We start from the raw sequence: 21,694 nt of genomic DNA, 5'->3' as shown, positions 1-21,694 counted from the left end.
GACGTCAATTTTTCAGGTGACGCCGAAGTTCACGAGTAAGTGTTTATTTGTGGTGACATTTTGCGACAATTTCAGTCCGTTTATTTAATAAGTTTTTGCCTGGGTAATTGGCGATTTCGAATTTCTCGCACAAGTAAAGTTGACAGTTTTTTTGTTTCAGGTGTGTATGATTTCGCGTGTCTTACTACCTTTTGGCTCTTTTATTCGCCAATACTGCGGCATGAAACTTAAAGTTCTAAACAATAAATCAAAGTCTCTTTCTTCTACTTTGAACAAGCTCTGGTCGGCAGATAGAAGAAATACATGTTTCTAGAAAATATTTTCAAATTCTCAGTGATTAATATAACGTATTTTTTAATACCCTATCTATATCTATTTAACTATCTATGTATATACTCCTTATTTCGATTTATAAGAGATAAAAAATCTACAAAATCACAAATTGCATTAAAATTTTCAAAATTGTAAAAAATTCCAGTTAAAAAAAAAGTATTTCGTACAATTCATAGCAGCAAAATGTATGGAGTTTTCAAATTGATATGAAGCACACATCTCATTAGAGCAAGAAACTTGCTTTATGAAAGTCATTATATGCTGTAGAAGTTCAAAGTCTAAGTACCATCCATTATAAAACTAATGCATTCATGTTTACGATGATAAATCGTAAAAATTGAGAGAAGAATCAACCAACACAGCTTCAAAACCAAGCTGAACAAAGAAGCTCTTGTCAGACTCGCCAGAATTTCAATTCAATTCATGACGTTTAAAATGGGAAATAAATATTACGACCAAGCTGATGGATTATTCATAGGATCCCCGGCGTCTCCGTCCTATGCTGAATTATTTGTCCAACGCATCGAGGAACACCATGTTTATCAAATGATTCATGCTCCAAGAATTTGGCTTCGAAAAGTTGATGATACCTTTACTATCTCTCGGCATGCTATAAATGACACTTTAAGCGAATTAAATGCAATCAACACAGCTGTTACTTTTACTGCAGAGGAGGAGACTAACGGAGAAATACCATTCTTAGACTGTGTGGTCGCAAGGTCAACAGATAACAAATTGAAAACCAAAGTATTTAAGAAGAAAACACATACCGGCCAATACTCAAATTTTAATTCTAATCAACCATATCATGTGAAAGTGTCAACAATCAAAACGTTGACTAAACGTGCAAAGATAGTTTGTACAAACGAAGAGGATTTACACAAGGAATTGAAATATATCGAAAAAACAATGCAACTTAATGATTTCCCAAATAATGTCGTTAAGAGAACCATAAAAGAATCTCTTAAACCAAACGAGAAAAAGAAAGTTCGAGATGAAAATGAGGAAAATATGACAAAAATGTATTTGCCCTACGAAAAAGGTATATCAGAGAAAATTTCAGCTAAAAGTAAACATTATAACGTAAAATTGGTCAATACAAAAGGAAAAACGTTGGGCAATGCATTGAAAGTGAAAACAAATAATAATGTAGAAACACAAGATATGTCAGGAGTAGTGTACAAAGTAAACTGTAAAGACTGTGAGAAATATTACATCGGAGAAACGGGAAGAACGATTGAAACGAGAATGAAAGAACATAAACAAGGTGCAAACGGGGAGCAAGAAAAAGGTATCTGGTTTGTCTCAACACTTGAAACAAACCAATCACGAGGCAGAGTTTGATGATGTAAAAGTACTTTTTAGAGAAAGGAATTTCAAAATGAGAAAATTCAAAGAGGCAGTTGCAATTAAGGAACACAAAACTAATTTACTAAATAAAAAAAGAAGAAATTAAACTTTTATCAAACATATGGGAAAATCTTTTATAATCATTTTATTGTCTTTTATTAATGATTTTATTGTTCATAAGAATAACTTAATTAATTTTTTATCTAGGGAATAAAAATAATTTTTTAATCAAATGTCTGAAGATGCTAGATGTTATAAGATAGGTTTTTTTTATGAGTTATGTTAGATCTGAAGATGCTCTACCATAGAGTAGGGAGAAAATTTATCAATGAATAAATAAATTTTTGTTGTTTCTTGCCTGTGACCCATCCAAATACTCAAAGTTTTAATATTGAATTTTGTTACTTTTTATAAGATCAAAATATAAATTGGCTGAATGTTTTCATACATAAATCTTGGTATAATATTTCTAGCTTTGGCAATAGAAGAATAATAAGGAATACAGTATCATGCTACACGTTTTTGTTTTTTTTTAAGAAACACACTTTTAAGAAACATGAGGCTCAGAATGCCTAAAAACTAAGAAACATCTAAGAAACATGCTGAGGCTGAGAATGAGAAAATAACAGTTTCCAATTCGGTTTTTATTTAAGAACCATCCAATCAAAACAAATGTTTTTTTCTTTGCATGAAAAATAGGCTGATTATGTCAAAAAGTTTAGAAACATGTAAGAAACATTCAAGGCTCAAAAGGCCGATTTCTTAAGAAACATTGAGGCTGCTTGGTAAAACTAGTTTCTTAAAAAAAAAGTGTATTTATTAGCATGACATTATCATGACATCATTAGCTAACATTATATAAACTGCGAATTAAGTATTTAACCTTAAAAGTGGGTACATTTTCAATTGGACAAGATTTCGCGAATCAGAGTCTTTTTCACCTAATTTCTTTCATTTAGGGGTTCAGTAAAGTCCTGATTTTGAAATTTTCTAAAATCAATCCAACCAAAATTTAATCCACTTTTAAAGAACCATCATTATTTTAATGATGGGTTGAAGTAGACGACTTAAAATAGAGTGAACAACGCGCCTTCCTTAATTTTTGAAATACAGCTAACTCTCGCTAATTCGAACTTCTATTATTCGAATTTTTCTATAATTCGAATTTATTCTCAACTCCCGTCACAGAGAAAACCTTCTTGATATCCTCAAATTTCAAGTCCACATAACAGTTCAATATATTTTTGGCTAATATAGAGCCCCCCTTAACGACATGAAAGAGACCCCCTAAGGGTGGGAAAAAAATTTGACACCCCCTCCCCCAGTAGATTTCTGACCATTCCCTAAAGAAGAACAATTGTTTGAAAATATTAAAAATATATTACTCTGCTCACTAAAAATCTAACTAAAATAAATTCATTAAAAAACAGTATGATAAATATTGATTAACAAGCTTAGCTATTTGGAATTATTCGAACATGGCGAAGATCAGAGATTTTGGAAAAGCGAGAAAAGAAACGTCGTTTTACCTTTTGTTCAAGAGGCACATCAACTATTATTGTTTCTTATGAGGACCTTTTATATCATGGTGAAACAACTGTTGGGTCTATGGTGTGGTGTCGAAGATATTGCAATGGTGCATATCATGAATCTTCCCATAATGTAGTGTATTGTACATTTAATTTCAAATAGTTAATTTCTAATAAAATTTCATTTGAAATGAAATCTATAGTACACTGCATTGCCTTAAAAGATTGCGCCAGCATGAAACACCGTGCAACAATTGTAATTTAGTTCTTTATTTCTTGATATTTCGCTCGAATTCTTGCGGACCTTCTTGAACACTTTGGGATTCTATTTACTTCACTGTATGACATTGAATAGAAGTGTAAAATATTTTTTTTGTGACAACACACTGTTATTGTATTAAGTTTTTTTAATCGTAGAAATTTTAGCGAGACTAATTTTAGCGTTTTAGCGAGTTTTCTCTATTTTCGCTAAAATAAATCTCACTAAAACACGCAGAATCGACAGATCGCTAAAATTTATCCACGCGAAATTTCTGGTTGTATTGCCTTGATACATTTGTATCAATAGGAAGGGTTTCAGTGCAAAGAAATGCTAGAAAACGAATTCAGTCAATAATGTAATACGAGTATTCGCTAAAATTTATCCACGCGAAATTTTTTGAAATCGTGATTCGCTAAAATAAATCCAAAAAAAATCAAGTAGATTATTCTGGCTTGCTAATATACGCTAAAATTAGTCTCGCTAAAATTTCTACGATTAAAGTATCCAAAATCATCTCTTAATGTCTTTTTATGACCCATTCAATGACTTTTTCATATCATTGTCATTAAGTTTCAGCTGAAACAAGCAGTAAAATGAATTCGTTGCATATCTCCCTTTTTCAAAATCTATGGTCTCATGCAAAATATCTTATGACTCTTACCCTAGGAATCCTGTTTAGTTTTCAATCAAAATGATCAAACACATATTAAACAAATTTATTGCTATGAAAATTTTGGCTGAATGTTTTTATTGGAAAAATCAATATAATCTTAAAAGAAATATAAACAAAGAAACATAAAAATCTTACGTTTAACACGAGCTGAAAACTGTAAACTACAACCAACAAATTTTGCCTGAGCCTCAGAAACGCTCTGTATTTTTCTTGATATTCAGGCTGAAATATTTTAAGCGCTGCTGTTCTTGAAACTAATTATCAGTTTATTCATATTAAAATGAGCATGCACTTATCATCAATGACCTTCTTAAGCTTTGCCCTGAATTTAGCCTCATGCTCTTATAAAAAAGATCAACAGATACAGAAAACAGAAAACATTGAAAATATAATATCATACTAGTTGCAGACATAGATTTATAAAACCCGAAGGGCTAGATGGCGTACATTTCCTGAAAAGTGAGCCGTGGTTAGGTAGGAAATCATACCTAAGTCACGTGACATTACAATAGAATTTCAGCGCTTGACCAATCAGAAGCTTCGCGGGTTTTCGAAAACAATAGCAACAATATTTTTTCGGATATTAACTTTTTTTTGCCTGTGATGGCTTAAAGCACGACATCTGGCCCGTACGGGCTATATAAATCCATGGTTGCAGAGTCTTTTAAAAGAGTCTTTCAAAGAGAACAACAAGAGAACAATAACAATCCATACAAATAACACATCATAATATTTGGTAATCAAACAGATAACTTTGTGTTTCAATATAAGAATAATATCTGCAGAATATTTCAAAAGAATTTAGCGCACACTAAAATAATTCAAAAAAAGTTAAAGTATATCACATACTCATAAACAATCATGTCATGCAGCAAAATCATGCTCCTCGATAGAATTAACAACCATTCTTAGTCTACGGTTCTTTCTCAGCAAAGATGCGTAACTTTCAAGACCAGATATAAGAAAGTCTGAGAATTTCCGATAAGATGTTTGATCTTCATCGCAATTGTAATTCAAAACATGAACTTCAAGATTCAAGGCAGACCATCTTGTATAGAACAGTAAATAAAAGCAACTCCAAATGTTCAGCCCATAATAAAATAGTTCGAAGAGTGCAATCAGCGCGAATTGATATACTAAATCGTAAGATGCCATGCGATTGATCAACATCAGAGTGATGCAACATAAAACAGTTTCCAGGAAATGAAACCAGTCAAGCAAAACAAGTTCTTTGACTATCCAACCAATATGCCAAGATCTAACATTCGGCCATTTGCGCTATATGGAACACAAAAATAATGGGTGTTAGCAATCAAAAATTGATTTCATGATGACCAATATTTAGGTATTTGCCTTTATAAAGGTTATAAGGTTAAAAAGTTATAGTGGCCTATGACCCAAATCAATCGAAAATCGACTAAAGAGTTTTTTATATACGTGCACTTTTCGTTTACGAAGGGTATAATTTGTCTGAAATATGTAAAAAGGTTTGTATACACATACACAACATTTTGCATACAGCATACTTGCAAATCATAAACAAAGATGAATCATGCAAAAATATGAAAATTACCTCAGAGTATGGTTTCAATATCCTCTTGAAGTTATAATTAGTTTTACAAAGTTCACAATGGGTGGCACCAGACTTAAGCCACGTTAAAAGACATGATTCGTGCATATATTGAACAGTTCCTAGGCATTTACATGGAGCTACAAGCTGCTCTTCCTCGTCATTTCCATAACAGATTCGACAAACATTTTGGGGTGTATCTGCGTCCTCAGTATCATCTGATGGTGAACCGTTAAACAGCGAAGTTTTAGAATCTTGACAGTTATTTGATAGACTCTGAGTCAAATTTTCAGAAATAATTGTTTTTGAGTCATTATCGTCAGTACTTAGGTTTTGATCCTCTATCATGCTTTCAGAGTCGCTAATTGGAGGAGTAGTTAAAATTCGATTTTTGGATAAATCTTCAGAGTTTTGACATGATACCGAGACAGCTTTATCTTTGTGATGAATGTTATTATAATGGCTTGGTCCTTTGTTTTCAGTTGATCCTTGGGATTCATTATGATCTTCATCATTGCTAAGATGAATATCATGACTATCTTCATTTGAGCCCTCATTCCCAAGAATAATCTCAGGTTCTTCAACACTCTGTTTATCAAGACAATCATTGTATTCTGCCATCATGATTCTTAGAATAGTACTTTTTTTCAAATAGTTGTTTACATGTTCTTCTTCATTATTTTAGGAATTTACTGTAAATACACATAAAACATTAGTTAGTTTAAAATATTACTACTAAAACAATAGATAAGAATCTTAAAGTTGGGAATAAGTAGTCAATCTATAGTAACTATACTATTCTAGCTGAGACAACTTTAAAGCTTGAAATTCATAACAACTACAGTAAGTCACTACTTGAAGGTTGTCAGTGTACTCCCATACCGTATAAGCTTATGCTATCCCAATGTTTCTCAACCATTATAGTTTAGTATTCAGTATTTTGATATAGATCAAACAGCATGTTCGAAATCTTTTCAAATGAATTTCAAGTTTTATATTTGAAACCCAGTTCATATCAAGAAAAGTTATAAAATAGTAAAGTAAAAATCAAAAAGAAATCTGAAAAATAAACCAACATCATAAAAAAACTCTTTGGACAACTAAAAAAGATAGGGAAATTACAAAATAGGATGATAAATAAATTATAATTTCAATATATGATTTTAGCTTAATAAGTCGACAAATAGTGATTTTTAATGGAATATTAAACTCTTTGTCAATTTAAGGTTTTGTTTTTACTGAACTATCCCAAATTCATAAGGCACATCTATACAATGTTTTGAAATGATTTTTCTGTTTGGATTGAAGAATTTTATTCTGAATTTGTTCAACATCCACCTTCAGCACCTTGTTATCTCATTGTCTATCACATACAATTTTCAATCCTTTATTTTTGTTGGACTTTGTATCTGAATCAATATGCAGATGGCTTGGGATGCCAGTCAAAAATACAGTTTTTATAAATAAAATTTTTACTAGGTGCTAAAATTTTTAAAAGAGTTTAATATAGGTGGAATGCAGTCCTTCCAACGCCATGGGAACAGACGATGACAAACTCAGCTTTACAGGCATAAAAGTTAGAGTGACTATCAAATTCCTGTAAATTCGGTATAAACTGTAGAATTGATCTCTGGATTCTTTGGATAATTAGTTTTAGCATGTTTAGTTTGGAAATTATCACCCTGTTAAATGGACTTAAGGATTCCAGGTGTTATCTATGGTTCAAGTTTGGATTTAGCTTAGTGCTTTGTGAGTTCTACAGTGGGCAGGTGTTGAAGGTTGCTGAAGACATTGAAGCATGAATCTGAATGATAGCAAAATTGAGGGTTCAGAGTATTCCAGAACTTTCATTTTTTTAGGCGAGCCCCGTGAAAAAATTTCTGATTTCACATAGTTACCAAGTGTCCCCCATCCTGCGGGACATGTATGCAAATCCACCTTCTGTCCCGCTTTACGCCCGCATCCTCTCTGTGTCCCGCATTTTCAAAAATGACAAAATACAACCAAAGCACGAGGAAAATGATTAATGATAAACAAGCTAGATGGTGAATGGACCTACCTGATGATGAAAGCAAACCCTGATGAAAGTTAGATAGCAATGCAAGGAGAAAAATGAAAAAAAAATCAGTCAGAAAACATAGCGTTTAGCGAAAATGCATAACGCAAGAAATTCATCATTGATTGATGGTGGGGGGAGAGGGAAGGGTTGTAGGGAAAAAATAAATAGAAAGTTATGTTCGCAAAAATCAGTTTTATTGACAATTGAATCATGCTTGATGGTGAGCATTGTTATCAATAATGTTTTTGTGTGATAAACATAGAAATATAAGGAAAAAATCCAATGAAAATCTGCAAAAACGGCGATTTCCGGAATTTTCAACCGGAAAAAAATTTTTCTCAAAAATAGAACTCGGCCATGTTTTGGGCATTGTTAATACGCATCTTTGAGCAAAAAATTAGAAAAAACTAATGATAAAATCTCGAGAAAATGCCAAAAAAACAGTTTTTCCGGCATATTTCCGGCATTTTCGGCCGGAAATGAATTTTTTTCGAAAATCGGGCTTTGTCACAATTTAGGTATTGACATTTTGCATCAGTGTGCAAAATTTCATGAAAAAATATAAAGTACAGCTCAAGAAATTCAAGAAATATCGTTTTTCCGGCGAAAATCGGCTGTTCCGGCGATTTTTAGAAAGTTCTGGCTTCAAAAATCGGTTTTATTGACAATTGAATCATGCTTGATCGTGGACATTGCTATTAATAATGTTTTTGTGTGAAAAAACAACGAAACATAAGGAAAAAGTTCGATGAAAATCTGCAAAAACGGCGATTTCCGGCATATTTCCGGCATTTTCGACCGGAAAAGATTTTTTCTCAAAAATCGGACTCGGCAAAGTTTTGGGCATTGCTAATACACATCTTTGTGCAAAAAATCAGAAAAAATTAATGATGAAATCTTGAGAAAATGCCAAAAAACCGGTTTTTCCGGCATATTTCCGGCATTTTCGGCCGGAATTGATTTTTTTTCGAAAATCGGGCTCCGTCACATTTTGGGCATTGCCATTTTGCATCATTGTGCCAAAAATCAGAAAAAACTAATGAGCCAATCCTGAGAAAAGCTGGTAACAGACGGACGAACGGACGGACGGACAGAGGTTAATTTATAGGACCTCCAGGTAGGTCCAAAAAAGTAAAATATTTTATATGTTTTTGCAATTTCCAATCAAATGTTGAAAATTTGTCTTAGCCCCAGCCCAATTTTGCGCTCGTTTTGTTCGCTCGCATCTGATCCCGCATTTGGAATTTTGAAACTTGGTACCGTCAACTGCTCTAGCTTGGGAAGATTGGTCGAAACATGGGACTGTCGATATCTGGCCTGTATTTTCACTTACTGTTAATTCTTTTTGACAACAAATTTGTTTTGATAACTCCACCAAGTTTATCAATCATGTATACTTTATGTCATCACATGTCACAATAACTTTTACTCAAAGCGCACCCTTTTAAACTTTTTTGTTTTCATTCAAAATGGCCGGACGTCGATTGGAGAATCGGACAGTCAAGAACAAGTGCAAATTAGGATACCTTCGACAATCTCTCCTACCTAGGAAAGTATCTTAAATTGGATACAAAAAAGTATCCAAAATAGCAATCAACATCCTAATTAGGATACTAAAAACTGCATTTTCACCAACCAGTGACATCCGTGCCATCTTACCACTTCCAAGATGTAAATGAGAAAGCAAATGAGATTGTAATACTGAATTTCATTGAGTTTGACTGGCGGAATACAAAACTATAGCCCAAAACACCACTCAAATGTGAAAAAATAAAAAGCGAAAATCGGACAGTCGCGGGCCGTTCCGTAAAAAGAAAAACAAATCTTTAGCTCGTGTTCGCAAAATTTTAGGCTCTGAACGGCAGATTATTAAGGATGTTAATTTTTGAGGAACCCACCAGAGAAATTACTTGAAATTTTGGTTAGTGGTGCAAATCTCGATGAAGAAAAGGTTTGCATAGTTTTCCAAACGCGGATCGAAGCAGTAACCTCAAAAATTCAGGTCAAAGTGTCTGCTCTCCTATTTAGGATACCTAAATCTCCAAATTAAGATACAACTCTCCTAGTTAGGAGAGATTGCCGACAGGTATCCTAATTTGCACTAGTTCTTGACTGTTAGATCGCCCGTCGCCTAATAACTGCATAGTGTGCAGAGGGGTCTGAACCCCCCATTAATATTTCATCCCCCCCTATAAAGGTATCCCCACTATTTTTAAAATTTTTTGATCCCGCACCATTTACAGGGGTCCGAGCCCCCAAAATATAATTTTTACTCCCAGTATTGGGGAAGAATTTTGATGAATGAAATATATTTTTCAGTGTGAATTCGTACCAATAGTCAATGAATATGAAAACACTAGCAAATAAAAAAAAAATTTTTAACCAAAAAGTTACTATCCCCCCATTTTTATTTGATCCCCCCTATAAGCTCAAACCCCCCATTTTAACTGGAAAATTGCCCATCCCCCTATAAAGCCTTCCTTCAAAACTCGGATCCTCCCCTTAAAAAAAGGGGGGGTTCATACTATGTAACCGCCTATCGCCTGGTACCGTGAGCCGTGAGATTGGGTAACTTGCATCAGTGAAGGCAAACATACATAGCCCTCAAATGAATGACCTGTCTGGTCATTAAAATCCAACTACGTAGCTCCGCTCGCAGCTCTACTCTACCATTTTTGTTTTGATTTAACTTTGTATTTTAATGACCAGCCAGGTCATTCATTTGAGGGCTATGCATGTTAGCCTCCACTGATGCAAGTTACCCAATCTCATGGTAGGGGTTAGCAAATCACGAGTGTGTAACTTGCCGCGCGAGTGACGTCAAACGCTCCATGGTTTTGCCACTAATTTGGTCTTCTTCTTCTTCGTGTTTGTTCCAGAGAGAGACATTTGCGTGTGTTCCACTACAGATTTTTTTCATATTTCGATTTAGAAGCCTACTCGGTGCTAAAGAGAAATCAAGTATTTTTTAATACGCCGTTCATTAACTCAAATCAAATGACTTTGAAGGTTTGGTGAAATGGTGGTGGAATTGCCGTGCTATGTTTTGTCAGATTACAGACAGTTACATCAATATGCCCAGGGGGGGGGTCAGTACTAAAATGTAAGACATACATGAGTACTAAAAGGATTTTCGCTAATTTTTGACATACCCCCACCTATTTTTCGAAAATGTTATTTTAGTACACATGTACTAAAATTATTTTGAGCAATTTAACATAGCCAGACGGTGTCAATCGAACGAATCGAACGCAATTGAACGCAATCGAATAATTGCAATTCGATTGTCAAACGCAATCGAATCGCAATCGAATATTACCCAGGATTTGATGTTTGATTGCTTCGATTACGTTCGATTGTATTCGATTACGTTCAATTGTATTCGATTACGTTCGATTGATTCAATTGTATTAGATTTTATTCGCTTTAGTATGGTACTTAAGCGCTCGGCCGCCCACGCCAAGAAGCTCTAACAGAGTGATCCAATTTAATTTAATCGCAATCAAACTCATCGAACATAATCGTAATCGAAGATTAATCCAATGTAATTGACAATCAATCGAACCAATCGAACATAGTCAACAATCAATCGAACCAATCTAACCTTACTCGAAAGCAATCGAACACAATCGAATATTACCCAGGAATCGGCCGTTCGATTGAGATTCGATTACGTTCGACAATCGAATCGCAATTATTCGATCGCATTCGATTACGTTCGATTGGTTCGATTGTGATTTTTACGGATTTAAATTTACCAAAATGGGGTCATTGTTACAAACCTAGTCGAATTTAGTGCATCAATCTGCAAAATAATATAATTTTATTACTAAACTGTGCTGCACTGCACATAAAAATATTTTTAAAAAATATTTAAAAAATTAGAAAAATTGCTCTGAAGATTTTTTCGAAAATTCCTGAAAAAAAAAATCAAATTTTATCCAAAATTGTTAAAAAATGCTCTATTTTGGCTGATTTTAGAACAAAATACTAAGATTTTTCAAAAATTTCTTTAAGGGACCACCCTTTTTGGTATTTTAGTACACATGGTACTAAAATTATTTTTGAGCTTTTTTGCAGTACCACCACGTCACTAAATGCAGTTTAGTCAAGTATCAATATTTGAGGTATTACGAAAATCGCTACTTTTTGCCGTAATCGCTTTCGTTTTTAACATAAGGTCTTAGCAACGGGTACCCCGGGCATTGTTACGGGGCATTGAGAAAAAATCCTGACATAGAATTTCAAAAAGATTCACGCTATCATATTCTACATTACAAAATACACCTGTTCTATGTTGGGTTTTTTTCTCGGTGTTTTGTAGGCTTAATTATCGTCATGCAAAGTAAATAAAACCCCCTGGAAATCTTTAGGTTTTGATAAGCAAAATACTTACATACTATTGTTTACTTTTCAGGTATTCATCCAATCAGAATTCACGCTCAGAAACTTTCAACCAATCAAAATTCAACCGTGACGCGGGAAATGATCCAATCAGAATCCCGAAGCCAAAGACTTACAGCCAATCAGAATTTGTTAGCGAGCGGTATTCATCCAATTGGAATCGCGTAACACGAAAGCGAAAGTAAAAGTAAAGGCGGAAATATATTCTTTTTTCGACGTGATTTGCATATATTAGAACAGAAAGAAACGCCAATTTGTCAAAGATTTGTTTAAAACCACCTTAATTTTTGTTGAGTATCGCCTAAATTTATCGAAAAAATATGCTTTTCAACATTAATCTTAAAATCTCTTTTATTGTTAAGTATCCCCGGGGCGCTCAACGCCGAAAGAAAAATAAGCGGGCGGAACCGCCCTCGTAGTTAAATCCCGGGATTGAAAAAACTTGAAGAAAACCTTTTCCCTACATATAATGTAGCTAAGGAATTTTAAAACACGGCATTTAAAGTGAAAACAAGATGGCGGAGAAGTAGTGATTGGAGGTTTTTGTAATTAGACAGCATGACAAAGGTTTGTTATATTTTAGCATAACAAAGACAAACTCAGGAGGTAAGGTAAATTGCGTTTTGACTGCTTTTAACTGTTTTTCTAATAAAGAATATCTTCAAACTTGACTTCACTGAAATGTCATGATGTCTGAGATTTTAGTACCGACCCCCCCCCCCTGATATGCCAAAAACATTTCGTTCAACTACCTTCACTTCAAGATAGGCGGCCACCATCAGTCAGGCGCATCCTGGCAAATGAACGGGGTATTTTTCACTTCCGATTGGTGGCAAATACAAGGGGTCGAAAACAAAAGTGATGTAATAGCACTGAATACCCCACGCAATTGAACCGGGTTGGAAATATTTTGCTTCATTTTCAAGAACTGCATAGATGAAATTTTTTTTCCATGGGTCAATTTTGTCTTTGAAGATTGAAGAAACTTTTAAGGAAAAAATAAAGTTCCCGGTTTTCTTCCTTTTTCCTGTTTTCAGTTTGAAGTTCATTTTTATTCATTTTCACGCTTTTAGCCTGAGACGTCCTATCTCATTTGCACTGGGTGACCCCATGCAAATGCTCACCCCGTTCATTTGCCAGGATGCGCCTGACTGACCATAGAATGAACTTCCTTTTATAGGATGAAACATATTCATGTGGCTTTCAGTCTTGCATTCCATCGCATATTGATGTAACTGACAGATAGTGATAGTGCCAAGTTAGAGCAGTTGATGACGGTAACTATGATTTCATCATTTTACAAGTCTCAGTTTACAAGTCTCAGTTTAAAAATCTCAGAAACAAAGCTCCCATACAGCCATAGAAATTTCCATAGGACACAAAATCTGATTGGTTAATTTTGGAAGGGCTTCTCGCTCGATCGGCACCTCAAAAAAAGATGACAGACTGACTTTTGCAAGTTGAAATTGAAAAGAAGTACCTAGAGTTTCTGACCATAACAATTTAACCAGACAGAAAAAAATAAAAAAAGATAATTTTGCTACTTCTTTCTCCTTTTACCTTTGCTTTTATTGATTGTAAACCTGAATCACACCACCACACCACCACACCATACCTGACCTGGGACGTCCAAAAATCTTCCAACTCATTTCCTCTCTTCTTTCTCACGTCCTTTGTTTACCTGGTACATCGAGAGAGCTTTGATTCGAGACATCGAGATCTGGCGGGAAATGACTTTCGCAGCAAAATCAGTGGGCCTGAAACAGGCTGAAACATTACCATCGCGCAGCTCGCGGATTACCACCGTTTTTTATGTATAAGAACAAACTAAGTTTAGAACATTTTAAGGCTTTCTGGACCCTGCCTAAAGTACCTATTTTCTTAGGAAAATGGACAAAAATATTTTTGATAAGAACCTTTCTAGGCTTATAATGGCCTATAATAAAACTCAAAAAGTTAAAACATCCAAAAAGCCTTAATTAAAAGATTTTGGATGTTCTTATAAAAAGAACACGTGTAATTGGCGCATAACAAAAATCTTATTGTCAATCTTGATATTCATGTCATAATCTTTTATACGGAAACACGTGAAGAACACCGGGCGTTCGCCACCAGTTTCATTGCTCAAATTCATAACTGGTGGCAAACACCCGGTGTTATTCGGGTGTTTCCGTATAAAAGATTACATCATGAATTACATCAAGGGAAATGGAGGAAAAAATCGATGAAATTACCAAGAATTACCGCTTGAAAATGAGGTTCCCCAACAAAATGCATTATTAAAGAAGAAACGACACCAAAAGGCACTGTGAGCTGGCACCGAAATGTTTATTATGATTGTTCCCAGCTACCAATCTACCAAAATACAGATTTGCTTAACGTTTAAATCTCGAAGGGTTTCCAATGCCAAAGTTGCGTTAAGATTTCACCAGAGCTGATGGAACGAGCTGAGACATGCAGAAACACCAAAATCGAAGGACTTCAAAAGGAAATTAAAGTATGTGAAAACATCATAAAAGTACAAAATGAAGAAATCTTCCAACTGAAATCAAATGATCTCAACGTTATTACCCAAAGAAAGCCTCGAAACAAAGATGAGCATACTCTCGAAGTGAAACAGTCGGCAAACAACCATCCAAAGCATGCAACCTAATTTTCCATGAAATCAAAGAACACCTGGAGGATCCCGAGAATATAACGAAAATCTACGACGAGAAATTTATCAAGTACAGAATCCTTGGATTACAATTGGGTATCAAGGACAAACAAATTATAAACACACAAAGATTGGAGTATTCACGGAAGAGAGAGAGGAGGAAGGGAGGTATCGACCAATCAAGGTAGTGTTCGAAAATGAAGAAAACAAGAACAAAGTCTTGAGAACCATCACGACATACAAAGGCCATCCTTCATGCTATCGAGCAACAGAAGACCTCACAATTATTGAACGATTGACAATCAAAGAATTGTGCAAGAGAGCACATGAGCGCAATGCTCAAATGAAAGACAAAACTATTCAATTTAAAGTCAGGGAGAAGCCCCAGAAAAAAACTATACCTAAAGAAAATTGTAACAACAAGCGTTTTTAAAAAGGTTTTTAGAGGCCCACGGCGCGCCTTGAACCTCAACCCTTTAATAAATAAGTAATAAATAAAAATAAATAACAATATCAAGAATTGTCGATGATCGAGGCTGGATTCCAATCACCCTCGATTCTTCTTGTAATTAATTGCTGTGATAATGGGCATCAAAACATAGATGCATCAAGTAACGCATTTTGTACTGAGTACGAACGGCGTGATTCAATAGTGATGCTAAAGAAATCAATTTTTTAAAATTATTCTGGGCGTTTATTAAAAAAACTACCGTACTACTTTCTGTCAAATTATTGTATCCCGTGTATTCCAGGCTTTATTTACGTTACTGATGGACGCCAGAGAATATTGTCATCAGTACCAGGTATTATCTAGCGCTATTAGTAAGCATAAAGAAGAGTATAATACGCACGGAACGAGGTTGAAGATATCATATTCCTATACACATGTAATTACAAGTAGTTTGAGATCAGTGGATAAATCATTTGTATGAATGAATCAAAATATTATTATCAATACCGCTTCCGATGAACAAAATGAACCTTTCACTTCCTGGCTAATAAATTATTGCCAGGTCAAGGCTGCTGAACCCATCGAAACAATAGCGACCCCCCTCCCAATGTTGCGATGGATCGGAAAGTAAAGATGAATTGTCACACACAGAAACGTAAACAAGCTAGGAAGCACATACAACACGCGTCATCGCTTGAAAAAAGAGAAGCAATCGAGTATGTGGTTTCCTGGCTAGGGTATAAGCCAAAGAAAATAATTCGATTTTCTATATTTGATATTCTACCACAAAAAGAGTAAAGCGAATGACTAAATCGATAATAAGGTTAAATCTGGTCATTTCAAACAAAGAGAAATTCGAGGGACTGAAAGATGGAATAGTACTTTTAGATTATGGTTGAAAGTGACAAAAATAAGTGGATTTATCATTACGAGAACGTGATTTTTACGGAAACTGGTTGGTTGATGATTTTATTCACTTTATGTTTCATTTTTGTTGCAGTAGAAACAAGCTAAATGCTGAATGGACCTACCTGATGATGAAAGTTAGATAGCAATGCAAGGAGAAAAATGAAAAAAAAATCAGTCAGAAAGCATAACGCAAGAAATTCATCATTGATTGATGGTAGGGGGAGAGGAAAGTGTTGTAGGGAAAAAAATAAATAGAAAGTTCTGGTCGCAAAAATCAATTTTATTGACAATTGAATCATGCTTGATGGTGAGCATTGTTATCAATAATGTTTTTGTGTGAAAAACATAGAAAATATAAGGAAAGAATCCAATGAAAATCTGCAAAAACGGCGATTTCCGGAATTTTCAACCGGAAAAAAAATTTTCTCAAAGATCTAACTCGGCCATGTTTTGAGCATTGCGAATACGCATCTTTCTGCAAAAAATCAGAAAAAACTAAAAAAAAAAATTCGAGAAAATGTCAAAAAACCGGTTTTTCCGGCATATTTCCGGCATTTTCGGCCGGAAAAAAAAGTTTTTCGAAAATCGGGCTCCGTCACATTTTAGGTATTGTCATATTGCGTCAGTGTGCAAAATTTCATAAAAAAATATAAAGTACAGCTCGAGAAATTCAAGAAATACTGTCTTTCCGGCGAAAATGGGTTGTTCCAGCGACTTTTAAAATAGTTCTGGCTTCAAAAATCAATTTTATTGAAAATTGAAACATGCTTGATGGTGGGCATTGCTATTAGTAATGTTTTTCAATGAAAAAACAGGATTTGAATGAAAAAACAACCAATTATAAGGAAAAAGTCCAATGAAAATCTAGAAAAACGGCCATTTCCGGCATATTTCAGGCATTTTCGACCATTTTCTCATAAATCGGTCTCGGCCATGTTTTGGGCATTGTTAATACGCATCTTTGAGCAAAAAATCAGAAAAAAGTAATGATAAAATCTCGAGAAAATGCCAAAAAACTAGTTTTTCCGGTATATTTCCGGCATTTTCGGCCGGAAATGAATTTTTTTCGAAAATCGGGCTTCGTCACAATTTAGGTATTGACATTTTGCATCAGTGTGCAAAATTTCATGAAAAAATATAAAGTACAGCTCGAGAAATTCAAGAAATACCGTTTTTCCGGCGAAAATGGGCTGTTCCGGCGATTTTTAGAAAGTTCCGGCTTCAAAAATCACTTTTATTGACAATTGAATCATGCTTGATCGTGGACATTGCTATCAATAATGTTTTTGTGTGAAAAAACAACGAAATATAAGGAAAAAGTCCGATGAAAATCTGCAAAAACGGCGATTTCCGGGATATTTCCGGCATTTTCAGCCGGAATAGAATTGTTCTCAAAAATCGGACTAGGCCATGTTTTAGACATTGTTAATACGCATCTTTGTGCAAAAAATCAGAAAAAACTAATGATGAAATCTCGAGAAAATGCCAAAAAAACGGTTTTTCCGGCATATTTCCGGCATTTTCGGCCGGAAATGAATTTTTTTCGAAAATCGGGCTCCGTCACATTTTGGGCATTACCAGTTTGCATCATTGTGCCAAAAATTAGGAAAAACTAATGAGCCAATCCCGAGAAAAGCTAGTAACGAACGAACGAACGAACGAACAGAGGTTAATTTATAGGACCTCCACCGGGGTAGGTCCAAAAATCAATGGAATTTGCGTCAAAACACAAGGCTTCTTTTTTTTCTTCAAATATCATCAAAGTGTAACCATGTGTAACTTACCAATGAGGTGCTAGCTAACGGACGTGATACAACCTTTCGTTAGCGCTATCCAAATCATCAAAAAAGCGAACTAATGGACTTTGTAAGAGCTTGTGTGTCTCCCTGTGCAGTGCATTACGAAATTAATAAAACTCCGTACGAGGAAGGACGCTTATTTAATTTTTGTGATTTGAAGTGTTTGTTAAAGGGCGGCGCTTAATAGGGGGATTAACTGGTAGCCCTCTAACTATGAAATTTGAGTTCCAGGTTTTCTGAAGTTTTTACCTACCGTTCATAAATTTGTTCGAGCGAGGATGAATTATCGGATATCTCTCTTCTCTTAATTTAACCCTTAGGTTTCGTGGTACGCGTTTTCGCGTCTCGAAACAGTTAAAATACCGAGTCCCCAATATTGGTCCCAGCTCCATATGACTTATTTTAAAAGAGCATAAACAGTATGTTTTTTGAAAGAATATGGAATTATCTTTCAAATGGTACTAAAATGGATATCTAATTCCTAGGCTTCATCTTGTCATTTTTCTAGATTTTCAAAGCTACTGTTCAGTATCCTTGTATACCTGTCCGAAGGCCTGAACATAGGATACAGAACACGATACACGATGTCTCCTGAACAGAAGTTTAAAAAAAAATTCCTTCTCATTTTTCCTTAATTTTCCAATAAGCGCCACATTTCAATTATGGTAGTATTGAAGGCTGTCCAATCGCTATCAAGATTTTCAAATCGAAATTGGATACGGTTATTGAAGCCTATATCATACCGGCCCACAAACCGTTTATAGCCTTTCATACTTCATTACAGAGAGAAAATTTCCATGTTATGAAGTTTCATTATAAAGTACTATAAACAAACCATTGACCCTTTAATAAAGGGAGGCGACAATCACTTCTCATAACATGCACATGGACTTGCAAGATCCGAACCAAAACAAACTAATTTTTTCGTGACATCCTTTCAATGGATGAGAAAGTAAGAAATAAATCAATATTCTTGTATGAATGGCTACTACAGTGGAGTCTCCATGATAGTCAGGCTATAACTTTGGATAAAGGTAGAATTAGAACGTCCAGTAAAGGGAAATGATTTGAGTAAAGTATTAGGAATAAAATGTGCATTAAATTAGATTCTTCGCAGTGAACTAAACTTGAAATTTTGGAGGTCCAGCAAGCAACATGCCTAACTCCAATACACACGGGAAACACAAATTTCATGTTATGGAGTAAGGTTTTTAAGGCATTCTGAAGGGCCTATTAAATTTCTCCGAGTTATAGAGGTTTGAGTTAAAGAAATTATAAAAAGTTGGTTACTCATCATCTCATTTTCTTGAATTTTCAAACTGGAGAAGTATTTCTGATGGACTTCTAGGGCCACCAGCAAACCTACTGACGGCGTTGGCGTATGTGGCGATTTAAAAGAACTAGGGTGAATTGAACAACTACCCAGGTCAGGGGGTGAATGGTTGACATGCTGATTACGGAAAGTATTCATATCTGTTTTCTTATTCTATATCTCTATACCCAACGAAAGGATGTTTCATGAAATATTGAAGTATTTTTCGTACCATCCTTTCAATAGAGGAATGAATGTAAGAAGGAATCAATGTCTTGTAAGAATAAGAATGGCTAGGGCGATAGCCATCCCTTTACTTCTTTCTTTGGATAATGTATGATATTAAGTTCAACCCGAACGAATTTTTAGAAGGGTCATAAAAAGATCAAATACATGTCATTCAATAATGTTTTGGAGGAATAGAATGCATAATTGGACGAGCCTGGGGAAAGAGATTAAGATGCCCTTATAACGGAACGAGCTTTTGTAACAATACGATGGATAAAATTTAACAAGAATCAGCAGATCCAGTACTATCCAATCCTCTTGTTACAACAAGTTTCTAAAGTTTGTTCCTTGAAGGCGGAGACTACTCAAAAATATTATTTTCGTTACTAGGTCCTAAGTAGACAGTGGTTTCAATCTTAAGGGTATTAGTCTAAGGGTATTAGTCTACGAAGTTTTTTAATTTTGATTCAAAGACTGATCCTTGAACTTGTTTCAACCAGAGCTGAAGCCTCGACTCGACGGCGGTCAATAAATTTACGAGCACAAAGGGGTTTCTTTCTCTTTTTTATTTTTTTTAAGTCATAGAACATGATAAAATATGACAGAAATAAGATTTTTCAGGGTTTTCACAACTTCATGTTAAAGACATAGGTAAACTTTACGTTGACTTTTCTATCCTCTTATTTTCTCATTAACTCTCTTTTCAACAGTGCAATTTTTTGAGAATTCAAGAGTTTAGGACACTGATTTTTTATCGGCCTTTAAAATTGAGATGATTTGAGGAAGGGCACTGTCGAGGTAAAGAGTGAGATATTCCGATTCTGGATCTTTCTTGAAAATGGATTGTTTAGGTTAAATAATTTATATCATGTTATTCTATATTATAAATCTTGTCTTAATCAATATGTTCTCATTTTTTCAAATATTTCTCATACTCTATTTTGCCGTTTTAATTGTTTTTTTCAAGACCTTTTTCTTTTGACTTCAGCCATTTTCAGATGATGGCTGATGATTTTTGGTAGGATGTTTCATATATTACTGCGGGGCAAAGCTGCTTGAATCATTTGGAAGGGTTTAAAATGGCGAAAAAAACTATAGAACACCACAAATTTGGAGATGGAGTTAGTATTAGTTAATAGTGTCTATTTCACAATATTTCATTAAATCCGATCCCTTTGGCATTGTTACCGGGTAAGTATCTATTTTACGCTCTTGGAAGTCCCTCAAACAATCCAGTCGCTATAAAGATTCATAATTTGCGAAAACCGAAAACTGACTCCCTCAAAGGATCATAAATTCTTGAAATCTCAACCAAAATTTGATAATTTTGGCTAAAACTTTTGGGAAAATAGTCTCGTCGATGAATTTTGTTTTCTTTCTGACGCCTCAAATAAACATTGGAAATACAAAAATGAGCCTAGTAACACTTATTTGTCACCTAAAGATTCTTTCCCAATGCATAATTCCATTTTAAACCATTGTTGATAAAAATTATTCACGCCCGAACTTTCATTTTTTAAAGTTACTGCACCCCAAAATGTAGGCTAGCCTTTTTCCGTATAACTTCTAGTGAAATCAATAAATCTTGTTGATTTTTTGTATGGTAAGACCTAATACAACACAGAATCGACATAAATTTTAAAAATGAGGGAATTGATCCAAAAAATTGTCAAAAATCTAAATTGCTTTTCTACTGCACCCCAAAATGTAGGTGTATTTTTGCGTGTTTGCAGAAAAAAGCAGAAAAATTACATCAAAATTTATGTTTTTTTGTAAAAAAGTTTTTAACCGGAGACCTTCTGTCAAATTATCAAAAGAAACCTAAAAGTTTTGCTTCGCTTGGTGTTTTAAAGTAGCATTTTAATCAGTTTTAGTTCCGTTTTTCACGGAAAAATTGCTACTTTTTGACGTTTTGACGTCAGTTTTGTCAAAATTTCGAAAAATGAGGGTGCTTCAAAATGACATATCTTTTATTGGGTTTGAGCTACCGGCATAAAATTTTGACACAATGTTCAGGATAAACAGGGCTTTAAAGTCGACCCTAGTTTTTAGGACTTATCTTTTAGTCTTGGTGTACCAATTTTTATTTGATTGAAAATTTGACCGAAAATTCAGACGTCACTTTGGAAAAACATCTCTGGTTTCGCAAGAAAATTATC

At 34.6% G+C, this 21,694-nt stretch overlaps 2 protein-coding genes across 2 annotated transcripts; one reads left to right on the top strand and one right to left on the bottom strand.

The window, feature by feature from the left end:
* Positions 1 to 768: 768 nt before the first annotated feature.
* On the top strand, positions 769 to 1,677 carry LOC136812953 (uncharacterized). Its single transcript, XM_067069461.1, has one exon. It carries the CDS (start codon positions 769 to 771, stop codon positions 1,675 to 1,677), a length of 909 nt encoding a protein of 302 aa, XP_066925562.1.
* Positions 1,678 to 2,416: 739 nt separating this feature from the next.
* On the bottom strand, positions 2,417 to 6,755 carry LOC136813023 (E3 ubiquitin-protein ligase MARCHF4-like). The gene is made up of 2 exons (XM_067069532.1): positions 5,721 to 6,755; positions 2,417 to 5,425 (listed from the first exon to the last, which is right to left on the bottom strand). Exons 1-2 carry the CDS (start codon positions 6,339 to 6,341, stop codon positions 5,012 to 5,014), a joined length of 1,035 nt encoding a protein of 344 aa, XP_066925633.1. The 5' UTR covers positions 6,342 to 6,755; the 3' UTR covers positions 2,417 to 5,011.
* Positions 6,756 to 21,694: the final 14,939 nt, after the last annotated feature.

The sequence above is a fragment of the Clytia hemisphaerica genome, unplaced genomic scaffold, assembly GCF_902728285.1.
Source record: "Clytia hemisphaerica strain Z4C2 unplaced genomic scaffold, Clytia hemisphaerica genome assembly, whole genome shotgun sequence".
Classification (NCBI taxonomy): Eukaryota; Metazoa; Cnidaria; class Hydrozoa; order Leptothecata; family Clytiidae; genus Clytia; species Clytia hemisphaerica.
Note: the sequence above shows the minus strand (reverse complement) of the source record. Positions and strands in the feature narration are given on the sequence as shown.

Bases quoted from the DNA above. Each gene is read 5' to 3' on its own strand.
- LOC136812953 (XM_067069461.1), top strand. From the start codon at position 769: ATGGGAAATAAATATTACGACCAAGCTGATGGATTATTCATAGGATCC.
- LOC136813023 (XM_067069532.1), bottom strand. From the start codon at position 6,341: ATGATGGCAGAATACAATGATTGTCTTGATAAACAGAGTGTTGAAGAA. The intron at 5,426-5,720 runs GTAATTTTCATA...TGTTCCATATAG, and splicing joins TATTGAAACCATACTCTGAG to CGCAAATGGCCGAATGTTAG.